At 38.8% G+C, this 14,505-nt stretch overlaps 1 protein-coding gene across 1 annotated transcript in view; it reads left to right on the top strand.

Annotated features, from left to right (window-relative positions):
* LOC139127607 (ankyrin repeat, PH and SEC7 domain containing protein secG-like) overlaps positions 1-14,505 on the top strand; it is a 70,351-nt gene that overhangs the window by 40,099 nt on the left and 15,747 nt on the right. Inside the window, exons 8-10 of the mRNA XM_070693519.1 lie at positions 3,499-3,597; positions 6,399-6,497; positions 9,291-9,389. Coding sequence (XP_070549620.1) covers positions 3,499-3,597; positions 6,399-6,497; positions 9,291-9,389 — 297 coding nt within the window. The remainder of the gene's footprint in view (positions 1-3,498; positions 3,598-6,398; positions 6,498-9,290; positions 9,390-14,505) is intronic.

Here is a 14,505-nt window from a genome sequence, read left to right as displayed (position 1 = left end):
CAATCCCGCTTCATGTAATCTCATCAAACGGTGTTAATATGTTGTAGGTGGTCCTCGAAGGTTACTAAAAATACTTATGTCGTCAATATAACAGAAAACATACTGCCAATTAATGTTACGTAAGACATAATGCATGGTGCGTTGAAAACAACTGGGGCTAATTCTCAACCCTAAGCCAGCCTCCAATATTGATATAACCTTGATGTGTGACAAAAGCTGTCTTTGGCCTACTTTCTTCATCCACTTCTAACTGAAAAAAGCCACTTGCAAATCTAAAATCGGGAAATATTTGGGATTTATTTTTACCAAGCATTTCTAAAGAATCATCTGGTGTTGACAAGGAAAGGAATCAGGTATAGTTATACCATTCATTAGGTGTCGAAAATTTGTACAAAATCTTTAAGAATGGTCAGGCTTCTGAACTATAACCACTGGACTTGCAAAAGGAGAAGTAGATGTTTCGATAATACCTTGTTCTAATAACTTGTTAATTTGTCGTTCTATTTCCTGCTTTTTATCAAGGATCACTCTGTAAGGGGCGCGACGAAACGGAACAGAACCCTCTTGCAATTGAATCTTATGCTTAATCAAATCACAATGACCCAGTTTACCACAAAATCAACAAAAGCATCAGTGTTACGCAGTAAAATATTTTAAGTTTGTTGTGTTTATTATCAGTTATGTCTAACACATCAAGCTTCAATTGACAAAGCAAGTAATGTCTCTCCTATTGTGATTGACTGTGTCTGTTAGCAACATTATTAATCATGGGTTTGACCTGTGGAATAATTTGCCAGAGAAATGAAGTGGCGAAAATGCTTTAACAATACTACATTTCTTGATCTTAACATCATTATCGAATGTATTCTCATTGGCATCGATTTCTTATTCGAATACACCAAACCACTGACAACAAAATCACCAGACGTTAATTGGGTTCGTTTATCAAAAAAACAACCTAACACTCCATTAGAATAATTATACAGCACCCTAACGGGAATTTTCATTTCACGCCATGGGGGAATTATCATATCGACAGTAGTTCTCAATGGCACATCAGATTGTAACATAACACTATTTGCAGTAAAATCAATGACAGCTCTATAACGCTTCAAAAAATCAAGCCCAAAAATTAAATCATGAATGAGAGTATCACCCAAGTTTGCATTCAACATAACACGCTTATTTCCAACAAAGGCAGGTATCTTCATGAACCCAACAGCATTCAAATTCCCTTCCACTCTGTTTGTACACAACTATATCTTGATGTCAAAATCAGATATTTCCGTAACTCAAGAATTAAATTTAATAGTCGCATGGGAGCCACTGTAATACTAGCACCTGTGTCAATCAAAGAATTTATCTTTCTGTTACAGATAGAAACAGCAATTAAATTTTCTTCAAAAGTATTACCTTTCCGGGAGAAACAGTCGTTATGGGAAAGTTTTCGAGTTTCACCTTCAGTAAATGACATCCAACAAACAGCTGGCTTAGTAAATTTGCTCTGGTGATACCCTACAAACTTCTTAACACATTGACGGGCTATGTGCCCTGGTTTCCCACAATTATAACATATTCTACTATCAAATAGTCTCTTGAATTTCCAAAACATTTTGAAATATTATGTAAAATACCTTGACAGTGATTATACCGTATCCATTTGCGCCCAGCTTTTCTTCTTCCGTATATATGAACTTTCCATCGACTCTTGCCTGTCTGTCGTGAGTCGTTTTGTCGCGATTGTTCATGCAAGTTCGATTTAATGTCCGATATTTCTTTCACTAGTTCTTTTAATTGTCCGAATTTTTCTTTGATCTTCTCCGTTAACTCCTCTGGCTCCTCCTCTGGCTTCTGATGCAGTTTGTTGACAACTTCGGCCGTCATCGCGTGTTCATAGGCGCTTGCAAAATCTGTGGGATCAATTCCTGCGACGAATGCTTGTAGTGGAGATTTCAGTCCATTCATAAAGTACGACAAAATTTCCTTGTCGGTTGTCCGGGCTCTCTCTGCCTTTAGCTGTAGCAGTGATGTGTATTGGTCGACTGTCTGGTTACACTGCTGTTTCAATTTGAAAAGCATTTTATCGTAGAGCCATGTAGGACCACATTTATCAAGTGCTTCAGGAAAGTCTCTCCTCAATTTCCAAGTCACCCCGTTGATAGTCAGATAAATTCCTGAACTACCTATTGTCTTCATCTGATAAGTAGAAACCAAAGTCCTTGAGTATTTTTTCATCAGACTAGCACAGAAAGTCTGCAAAGTTAGTATATCGCTGCCATCATTGTAGGATATTGTCATTGTCGCGACTGTGGAAAATTCCCGGTCCTAGACAATTGCCATTTCCAGAGATGATGTCCTGTAGCTCTGCCAACCTGGCCGTGACATCGTGCTGCCATTCAGCTACATTAATACATTCTTTCAAGGCTGCATCCATCGTGCTGTACGTATTTTTCGTTTGGTGTTAACTTTTTCAACTAGAGCTTGCTCTGTATGTCCGGATTCTGCCACCATGTATTACCATTGACAATTATCTTCCTCGGGGAATTGCCATGCGAGAGGATGTCTGGGTACAGAAACAGCGTTGAGACTCCAAGTCTTCAAAGATAACTCCAACTCCGTTTATTTCTTGAAAATGGACACTACATATTGCCAGATAGTTCCTTCTCTCAAGATGTTGTCCCTTCTCTGAGCTGGTATTCGTAAAGACACCTTCTATATACAATTCAATTCGTACAATCCTTATTTACATACAATAATTTACGTGCACTAGGTGGAATATAGACACAGAATAGCACAATGTTTGAAAACTCGCGTGGCAGATAAAATGGGTGTAGTGACAAATTATATCTCGAAATCAGGATTTCAAAGCCTCTTGTGGATTTTGATGTTAGTATACAAGCGAGAGTTAATATAAAAACAAATGCCTCACCTCTGCTTTTGCAAGAATGAGAGTTTCTGTCGCCACAAAATACAGTGAAACCGTCCATACAGATATTCTCATCTGGCACATTATCACTTAGCCAAGTCTCACAGAAAGCCACTTGTATGTTCAAACTATAGGTTGGGGACACTCCAAAACCGATGATATTTAAAGTGCATTTCCCATGGAATATCATAGTTTATATTTCAAATTGGCGAATATGTCGCCAGGATGGGGCGATAGAGAACAGTTTATGATTATCCTGAATTCATTCATTCAATTAGTGAAATGCTCGATCGATCGCTACTGACATCAGCATGGTAGTTAATGCTAACGCACTGGGTCAGAGTCAGCTGTTGACTTAAGTTAACAAAACAAAAAACAGTTCCCACTTTACAAAAAGTGGAGGTGAAATGAGTTTTTTCATGAATTCTTAATTTCTAGGCTTGCTTGTGACAATACGAAATCAAACAATAGTCGAACATTCAATTATCCCGTTGAGCAATAAAGTCTTTAGATTTTAATTAAAGTTTATCATATTGTACAATTAAACTGCTAATATTTTCTCTTTCCTACAGTTTGGTATCACCCCTTTGCATTGGGGAATAGAGAACCATGATGAGAAGACGACCAAATTACTTTTGGATAACAATGCATTTGTAGATATACAGGGCAAAGTAAGTGAATTGGGTTTCAACGAAAGCATGATATTACAATGGGACATTATAAGGGCTTCAATGGATTGAAGAATGGATAGAATGTGTGATATCACCACGTGCACTTCACTGTTAGTACACAACTAGTCTCCCGTTTGTAACGTTTGCAGCAAAACCAGAGACTTCAAATGGAGTTCTTTGCTAATAGAATTTAAACGTACAGTTGACGGTTTTTGATCTTAACAGCTTGAATATTTAGTGAAGGCAAACGTGTTTCCATGCTTAAAACCTGTAATCACATTTACCTTTATGGGCCTACGTGCTGGCTATGGACAGCCATTTGGAACCAGCGGCAACAACATTCAAACAAATGGAAAAATACATGGGAATATACCGGAGACAACTCACATTTGTGTCCGAACAAATGTGCCCAGTACCCACAAGGCATTAACCCTTGACTACCTATGGCGCCGGATATATCCGGCGCCATATTGAATTACCATATACCTTGAGTGCCGGAAATATCCGGCACAGTTAAATAGGCGTATTTGCTTCGTTTTTGTCGCTAAAAATCCCGTAATTTCGGCGTCGGCATGCAGCGCGACTTAGATTGATGCATTCCGATTTGGCCTAAATGGGATTGCGCCCCCGTACGTCCAAGTATGGCCAAAATCCGGAAGCAAATGTCGTGACCCATGACCTCGACCCTGAAAGGTCAGGCTGATCACAGAAGCGTCATGCTGATTGTTTACAGTTTTCAGAAGTACGGACGATCGCGAAGATGTTTATGGTTTGTTTTTTTAATGAAATGAAATGTTTATTTATTGAAAACAATGATTTATATGTAAATATGTTCTATTAATAGCAATATTCGTGAATGAAACTAGAGGAAATACAATTTTTTACTATAAGCCAGTGAAATTTTATAGCAGCCATATTATCAATATGACTGGTTACATGACTGGTCGTGAGTTTGGTCATGTGATATGCTGTTCCCTAAAATGTATTTTTAAATATTGTAAATTATTTTTTGATAAATCATAACCATTTTAGATGCATGTTTCTGCAAGGAAGACATAACGCAGGTGTTTACAAATATAAAATGTGTTGATTTTCAAATACAAAATCATGTCAGATGCTGATGTTCGTGGTTCATTTACTCTGCCTTTTGTGAGAAAAATCTTAAATTTGTACATCTATAAATAAAGTAAAGGGTAGTTATTATTACATATATGTAAAGACAATGCCATGAAAATTGCAACTGTATTCAAATTTGCGTCATTTTATGGATTCAAAACACGTCCTGATGCTTCAAAATTCATATTCTTTGCCAACTCTGGTCTCACATGATGTGTCATGTGATCAGTCACGTGACCTGGAAATACAAAACGTATGTATGAAAAAGTGGGAAATTTCATGCTGATTCAGAAAATATATGGTTTATTGGTACTTACTTAATTTTTACTCTAATCAGTGTTCATGCAATGACCACACCCAAGATTTTATCAATATTTACATAAGGGGAATGGTATATAGGAATACATTGCCCTTGGTAGTCAAGGGGTTAACTGAGGCTTACTACCTAAAACAAGCGACATAATGGCCGATGTAGCCCCGATGAGTTATGTAGAGGAGGCACATGTGTTGATGATGAAGGTGAAAATCTTTGATAGCTCATTTCAATGGCATGACCAAAAGATGACCAAAAACATCTGCAAAAATACACAATAATTATTGAAGATGTCATGATAATGTCAACATTAGAATGATCCCTAAACGAACGTTAAAAGGCTGTCCGACCAGAATGCTTGTTTTGCACGCGCAAGCTGGTAAAAGTATTATTCAGTGTATGCTGTGCATGTTCGAAAATTGAAAACGGTCCCTCGTATTGCGTAAGTATCACATGGTTCACAAACCCTATTGGTAAACAATCGATGTTTTTTATAATGTTCAGAATGCTTGTGTTCAGAACGAATTGCTGTAGAAGAGACTTTAGTCCACACCAACGACCATAAAAATATCACCTTGAAACTGAACCGTTACTTCGCCGGCATTCAAAGCTAAATAGACACGCATCAAAGTAGTGAGCAGATTATTTCTCAAGCGAAGTCGGCCTTCTGTTTTTGTCTTCATTTCTTGTGATCGCACGACATACCAGGTGCAAACACTTTAAATGACTGGTTACTACAACGGTTTTCAGGAAGTACATGGGACACTATATTACGAGACAACAAACACTACTGAACGAGGCTAATACACAGACAAAATGTAACCAATCACAGTGCCGTGAAGCGATCACTACATGATATTGAGACCTAAGAGAAAGGGTCCAGCAAGTCAGTGAGCTGTAAGCGGACCTTATAGGACCAAAAATACCAATCACTCTGGCCAGCACATGTGTCTATGACAGGTCATTTTGAAACAGGCTAATAGGCCATACCCAATACGTCTATTACAATAAATTTATGCGCTTATTTTGTTGTACGCACTCTTATATCGGTTGAAAATCTTTGGAATAGCTATTACATCGGATTGACAACCACGTGGGCAGTGAATTAAGATTACTCTTTGTAAGACTGTTACGACTCCGAATATAGCAAGACAAATTTATTGGTTTCACAATTTCCTTACGAATACAACACTAACGTTTATCAAAAAGGGTAAACTATGCAAACCTAGAAAAACCGTTTGTAACACAGCATGTAATGACCAAGATATTCAACAATTAGGCTTGCCATATAGCATGGAAATACTAGCTCCGCGTCTGGCTCCATGATCGCAGCGAGGTAGAAGAGAACTGACTCTATTTTGCTTTCTTACAGCATGGTGATACTCCATTGCACAACGCAGTATCGAATGGCAATGAGAAGACAACCAAATTACTGCTGGAATACAAAGCCTCTGTAGACATACAGGATGAAGTAAGTGCAGTTTCCACTAAAGCACTTTATAACAATGACACATTATTAGAGCTTCAATGGATTAAAATTTGAAGTGAAAAATTCTGATGAAATAGAATGTGTAAGAACACTACTTCAGTACATATGTGCAAGCCTTACATTTGCAGTTGCAATTTGCGAGAACAAACACATTTGTTTGATCAGTATTTTGTCTGACAAAAAGTAAAAGCTGAGTATATATCAAACATAAGGGAATTCTACACCACAGGCAGGCATGAGTCTGCAGTCTGTTATTACGAATCACCTGAAGTATGAAAAACAGTTGACAAGACCCATCTGCTACTATACAATAGATGTTTATTCTTTCTAACGTTTCGAACGTACACCAACGACCTTCATCAGAGAAAGTATATGGATCACGTCTGTTCGGTTTGAGCTGTGACAGCGACCTTCATCAGAGGAAGATTGTGGAACACGTCTGTTTGCTTTGAGGTGTGACAGTGAGGTTCACTGTCACAGCTCAAAGAGAACAGATGTGTTGCACAAACTTCCTCCGATGAAGGTTGTCAGTGTATGTCCGAAACATTAGGAAGAATAAACATCTATAGTATAGTCGCAGATGGGTCTTGTCAGCTATTTTTCACACCTAATTATCCTTATCTACAAATATCTGCAAATTCCACATATGGACTGTGGTTTGACTGACCCACCTGATATTTACCACTATACGGATAACTCTCTTGTATCGGGCAAGTGTAAGCGAAAGGTCGCCGATGGTAGAGATTCGTGTTGGATCTCAGTCTTCAAATTTGGAAATCGGTTTTATCTCTACAAGTTATATACTTTCAGGGTGTGCATTCTTTTTCCACTGTATTCTTAGAACACTGTCACATTTTTGACTTGTCATTTGAATACAATAAATGAAAATTTATCATATAATCCCATGTAAAATTAGGGGCATGCGTGGTCACACCAGGCGGCGCGGTTCTGGGTAGTACAGGAAATTACTAAACTTCAGCGCAAGTCCAGCAGAGGTGGCGACCTGAATTTCCAATAGCCTAAAAGCAGTACATTCTTTTTATTTGAACCCATTTTCAGACATATCATATTTATGTTAACCAGAAAAGAGCGACAATGTTTCTGATCCGGTATTGCGTGAAACATTAGCTTTTTTCCTTGGACATTTATATATGAGAAAGGCTAAAACATAGTCGATTATAGTAATGTTTGTTTGTCGTTTGCCACACAAAGTGTTAGGGTCTAAAGGACAAGAGTACCAATATTCTTAAAATGGGTATTCCATGTACAACAGCATTAAGTGGATGTAGGCCACGGGGAACAACTCTTTTATGTGTAAGCTCATTCACTGTTCACCAGATGCGTCTGGCATAGTTATCGGACCACAAGCCACAGGCAACAAATAGTGGATTTCTTAGAATCCAAAGCTCCTGATGACAACAATTAACTAGCTGCAGGCAATTTTCAGGTGGCGGTGACAGAGCATTTTTTTGTAAGTAGATGAATGCGCTTTTACTTGTACCTAAAGCTGCGGGCAAAAACGCTGATCATAATTAGCGCAAGGTTTTTTTTACAACTAAGAAATGCAGGGTGACATTGATCAAACTGTAGAAATGGTAATGAAATAATTAAAAACATGTGCAACGAGAAATTCCTTGATGAGGGGACACCGCGTTTGTACCTCTAGCCCAAAATACGCGAAACCCCTCAGGAAGAAATAATATTATTGAACGCAGTTTGGGACCCCGGGCAACAACAATCGAACCAATGCACAAATACATATAAATATATTGACGAAAACTATGACACTTATCTGACGAACAAAACTGGTGACAATAACAAAATTTCATTCGGTGCCGACAATTCAAGAGCAGACAACTATTAAGTTTGATCTGATAGCTTCAACTAAGAACCCGTCACCTACAACTTAAAGGCCGACAAAGTAGGAAGTTCGGATCTTTTCCCAGGGATGAAACTTTTTATGAATTCTAAGTTATAGCAAACTAAACTGCTGCTGTGTAGTGTTTTATCTCCCGCTGGTCGGTCAATATTTTACTGTATCAATGTTCAATTGCTGCAGTTTTATCCCTTTGGTAATTTATTATAAGCGTTCTTATTTTCTTATTCAGCATCATTCTCGCCTAATTCACACTTGGTATTAGACTAAGTGTACACGGCTGGAGTAACCTTTGGCGGCAGCATAATCATCAATTTATAGTGCACTCAAACTTCTACTGGTATTAAAAATAACTCTGCAAAGTACTCACTCTTTTAGTGTGTATACGTAGTGCTTGTGCCAAGCAGGAAAATCCTCTTGCAGGATTACAGCGCAACCTTGAGATTCTGCGACGTGGCAGCAACTAGTAGAATGTTTCTATGAGAACATAGGGCACTGGTGGTTGAAGAAATCGGTGATTAACAAATCCCAAAAGATAAAAGCTCAACTTTAACAAAAAAACTAGTATCAAAACGGCCTTAAAACTTTCTGTAGCTCAAATAGACTAAAAGAATAGCAGATAAAAGCATTTAAATTAAGGAGAATGTCTTATTATCGATTACTGGAATGGAGCATTGAACGTGGCGCCTTCTGCAGTTTCCGACAGCGTTGTGATCGTAGATGCATGCTACTTGGTCTGAGTCTGCTGTTGACTTGGAATTCAATCAAATACTTATTATCTAGATTTGAGTGTGACGTTGCGACAACAGATTAATAGTGTAACCATTCACAATATAAGAAACATCACTTTAGAATTAAAAGCATATGATTTAAACAAGTCATATATTGCTTTTCCGCAGCATGGTAACACTCCATTGCACAAAGCATCAGAGAATGGTGATGAGAAGATGACCAAATTACTGTTGGAATACAAAGCATCTGTAGGCATACAGAACAGTGTAAGTGCAGTTTCCACTGAAGCACTTTATCGAAATGACACATTATTAAGGCTTGAATTGATAGAAATGTGGAGAGAAACATTCAGATGAGACATATGAGAACACTACTTCAGTATAAGTACGAATGTGCGAGCTAATATTAACAGTTGCAAATTGCGGGAACAAGCACGTATCCAGTCAGTTTTGTGTCTGAAAAAATTTATAAGTGGCGGTATATATTAAACATTAGGGAATTCTACACCACACGGCTGGCATGAGTCTGCAGCCCGTTACTATGAATCACTCTATTGTATCGGGCAAGTGTCAGCAAAAGGCCACAAGTGGTAGATGCGTGGACGGCGTGTTGGCTCTCAGTCATCAAGTTTGAAATGGGTTATATCTTGTGTCTGGAAGGTACATGCTCTGTGGGTGTGCACTATTCTTGGACTGTATTCTTAGAGTAACATCACATTTTTGACTGTCCTTTGAATACAATAAACGTAAATTTATCATATAATCCCCTGTACAAGTGGATAGCATGCGTGGTCAGATGAGGCAGCGTGGCGCTGGGTAGTATCGTATATAAATAAACTGAAGCAAAGGTTCAGCAGAGACAGTGGCACTCAATTCTTCTTAAATGCAGTTAAAAGACTTATCGAAAATAACCGAAAAGCAGTATATTATTTTTAATTTGGACCCATTTCAAACATATCATATCTTTGTTAATCAGAAAAGTATGATCATTTTTCTAATCCTATATTGCGCGAAACACTACAATAGTTTTGTCAGAAAATTATATATGAGAAAGGCGAACAGAGAGTCGATTTTAGTTATGTCTGTTGATTGTTTGCCACACAAAACATAAGCGTCTAAAGAACAAAAGTACGACTATTCAAAAAATGCATTCTATTTATGACAGCATTTATCTGGTGTAGGCCACTGGCAACAGCTCTCTCGTGTGTAAGCTCATTCATTGTTCATTAGATGCGTCTGCACATAGTTAAGGAATCAAAAGCCACTGGTGTCAATTAGCGCATATCTTAGAACCCAAAAATGCCGGTGACAACTAAATTAGTTGCAGGCAATTTGCAGGAAGAGGAAACAAAGCGTTGTTTTCATTAGTATACAAATACGAATTTACTTGTACCAAAAGCCGTGGGCAAAACCGATGTTCATTATCAGCACAACTTTTCTTTTACAACGAAGCAACGTGGGGTGACATTGATCATTCGGTAAAAATGGTAATGCCATAATTAAAAACAGGTATGACGAGAAAATCTTTACTAGGGGACTTACTTTTCCTAAATCCCAAAATTAAAGTAATATGCAAACCGCGTTGGGATCTCTTGCCCAAAATACGCGAAATCAAGCAGGAGGGGACAGTATTGCGGAAAGCAGTTGGGGATCACAGGCAACAACAGTCGAACCAATGCAAAATTAAATGTTAATATATTGACAAAAACTATTACAAATATCAGACGAACAGAACTGGTTACAACAACAAATTTCATCCGGTGATGACAATTCAAGAGCAGGCAACTATACTATAAAGTTTGATCAGATAGCTGTGACTAAGAACCCGTCACCTACAACTTAAAGGCAGACAAAGTTTGAAGTTTTGATCTTTTGGTAGGGTTGAAAATTTTGTGAATTCTCAATTATATCAAACTAAACTGCTGCAGTTATTAATTTATCACAAGAGTTCTCATTCTCGTATTCAGCATCTTTCTCGCCCAACACACACAAGCTGTTTGTGTACGCGCATGGAGTAAACTTTGTGGTGGAATGATCGTTAACTTAGAGTGCACTGGAACTTGCACTGGTATTTAAAATATTTATACAAAATATTCACTATTCTAGTGTGAATTGCGAGTGTCAAGCAGAAAATCCTTTTGCTAGATTATGGATCAATCGTGAGATTCTGTCGACGTGGCAGCAACTTGTATAATCTTGATATGATAACATAGGGCACGGATGGTTGCAGTTACTGCTGATTAGCAAATCTAAACAGATAAAAGGTCATACTTTAACAAAAAGCTAATATCAAAACGGCTCTGCAACTTCATAAACTCAAAAAAAACTAAGAAGAACAGCATATAAAAGCAATAAAAGACTGAGAACGTCTTATTTTTGAATGATGGAGTTGAGCAACGAACGTGGTGCCTTCTGCAGTTTCTGGCTACGTTGTTGATCGTAGACGTATGCTACTGGGTCCGATTCAGCTGTTCACTTAGAATTCAACCAAATGCTTATCATCTGAATTCGAGTGTGGAATTACTATATCAAAGAAATAGTGTAATATTCACCATATAAGAAACATCACTTTAGAATGTAAAGCTGTAAAGCATATCATACTGTATGACTAAACTGCTTGTATTTCACTATCCTGCAGCATGGTAACACTCCATTGCACAACGCAGAAGAGAAAGGTAATCGAAAGACGACCAAATTACTGTTGAAATACAAAGCATCTGCAGACATACAGAACAGTGTCAATGCAGTCTCCACTAAAGCACGATATAAAGATTACATTATTGTGGCTTGATTTGATATAAATGTAAAGTGAAACATTCTGATGAGATAAAACACTACTTCAGTATGAGTACGCATGTGCGAGCTTGTATTTGCAGTTGCAATTTGCGGGAATAAACACGTCTTCAGCCAGTTTTGTGTCTGACAAAATTATAAGTGGCGGTATATATCAAACATGAGGGGATTCTACACCACACGGCAGGCAGAAGTCAGTAGTGTGTTATCATTACTCCTACTCTTATATTGGGCAAATTTCAGAGGTCTAGTGACCTTGTCATACCCTTAGGACAGGAAGTTTATGAAAGACAGGAGGGGCTGCTATTCAAGCATTACATGGACTGCTTTCAAGACATTTAGTTACTGCTCCTGTTCCTTCCCAATGACAGCCAGCAGCAAAATATACCAGTCACCATCCCAGTCACTGACTGCAGAGAAGAGCTGCTGCTGAACGGCATCGTTAATGTCAGCATAGGGATAGTGTCTGTAGCAATCAAGACTGGCATCTAGCCTTACGAATTACTCTAGCCAGGACCTTACCATTAACAACCCCAAAAATGTCTTGATCATCGATGACTGTCTCCAGTGGTCAAACCTTGCAACCTTGCCATGTCCTGGATGGAGCTCATGCGCCAGCTGAAACAGGTAGCCTTTCCCCCTGGGGAGAGTTTCGAGGCCTGGCCCCAAACTGAGCAGCAGCTCCATCAGGCCATCACAAAGATTATCGTAACCTACAAGTGCGAAGATCAAGCCAAGTGATGAAAGTTTGACCTGAAGGTCATTCACGTCTTGAATCCAAAGGAGGCCCTAAATAACCACAGTGCTACCTGCAGTATTAAGCTCCTCTGGGCCTACCAGCCAAAGGACAACAAGTAGTTAAGTGTCGACCAGCTAGACAGCACCAGGGGCTCCTCGATTAACAACATGATTTTAGCCTGTCCAAAGTGTAACAGAAACAGAGGGGTAGCAGCTCGCAATGACTGAGGATCCCCAGCTGATTGCAGTTAGGTATCAGGGTGCACTACCAGAAGTTCCTCGCAGACAAATCCCCATGGTGGCCAATCCTGCAAAAGTACAGCACATGCTCGTCAGGCATGGTCATCGAGTGCCCAAGCTTGTCAAGGATCAGATTGGATTTGCGCCCGGCGACCACCACCCATCTGGCTCACCAGGCAAGTTACCGTAACAGAGGCCAACTTCAAAGGGAGTTTTTGCTGTTGAATACCAACAGAATGATGTGCAAACAAAGGGTTTTTCTGTCAACGTTCTAGCCTTTATAGCCTCAGAAGGCATTTTGCTGGTCAACCATGTTGCTTCCGAGTTCAAAGCTGTAATGATGGCATGTAGCCAGGCTTCCAACAAGGAAGACCACACTTCAGAGGAAGCTGCATCTCTTTAGCATACTGGTGCCTAAAGAGCCCATCAGCCAACTCCGATTGGACTGTTCTATAATCCCTTGGTCCCGATGGATGTTCATGCACCCATGCCTGACTGACATATCACGCTTTGCAAGCAGCTCTATTATAGATTCAAGAGAGGGCCTCTGTGCATGCACCCATTGACCGCAGTATAGCCACTTCATAATATCTGCTGTAGTAGTTGATGATGACTATTATGTCTTCTCCTGAAGGCAACGGATCTAGCAAATCCTGCCACAGCTCACTTTGCTGCATTACTCAGGACATTGGTTCTGGCAGTGAGTACTGACTGACTGCTTGACAACTACGACAAGCTCGGCATATTCGCTCGGCATCTCTGTCTATTTTAGGTCACCAAACGTTCGTTCTTAGTCTGTTTTTCATCTTACTTATTCCTTGGTGCCCCTCATGTGCTAATTCCAATACATGACTTTACACCGATTGTGGATTTATATATGATCATGTTGTCTCGTAAGAGTATTTCTCTTACTGTGCATGACACGTGTTTCACATGTAGGTATGCCTGTCCACTACAGTCTACACTACAGTCTCTTAAATCTCCTGTTCTCACACAATTCTTGATACAGTTTAGTTCTGGATCATCGGCTGATGCTCTCTCTATCTTCCTATCTCCTTGGATGTCAGGGCAACAGGTACGCTATTTTCTGCAACAGCTTTAACATAATCATTGTCACCTCTCTTGAGTTAAGTCTAGACGATGCATCTGCGATATTTGTTTTCCCGGATCTGTAGACAACTGATAATGTGAACACCTGTAAACGCAGTACCCATCTTTCGATCCGGGCAGATGGCTGCGAAAGTTTGCACTCTAGCAGCTTATGGTCAATTTCGAGCGCAAACTCTCTACAAACATGTACATATTGAAACGTTGCATGGCCAAACCAATGCCAATGGCTGTATCGCCATTCTACATGTCTGAGACCACAAGAGAGCCAAGAAAAAAACAAGCTTACAAACAAACAAAAAAATATATACACGAACAAAGAAAAAATATATAAACATAATAAACAAATATACTTACAAACATAAACAACTAGATAAATTAACAAACACACATACAATATCATACAACATTGAATAAATAACAAGCATACAACAAACAGAATAAACAACAAACAATATATATATATATATATATATATATATATATATATATATATATATATATA

Source organism: Ptychodera flava, unplaced genomic scaffold, assembly GCF_041260155.1.
Source record: "Ptychodera flava strain L36383 unplaced genomic scaffold, AS_Pfla_20210202 Scaffold_33__1_contigs__length_2856901_pilon, whole genome shotgun sequence".
Lineage (NCBI taxonomy): Eukaryota > Metazoa > Hemichordata > Enteropneusta > Ptychoderidae > Ptychodera > Ptychodera flava.
This window is presented reverse-complemented; position numbering and strand designations above follow the sequence as displayed.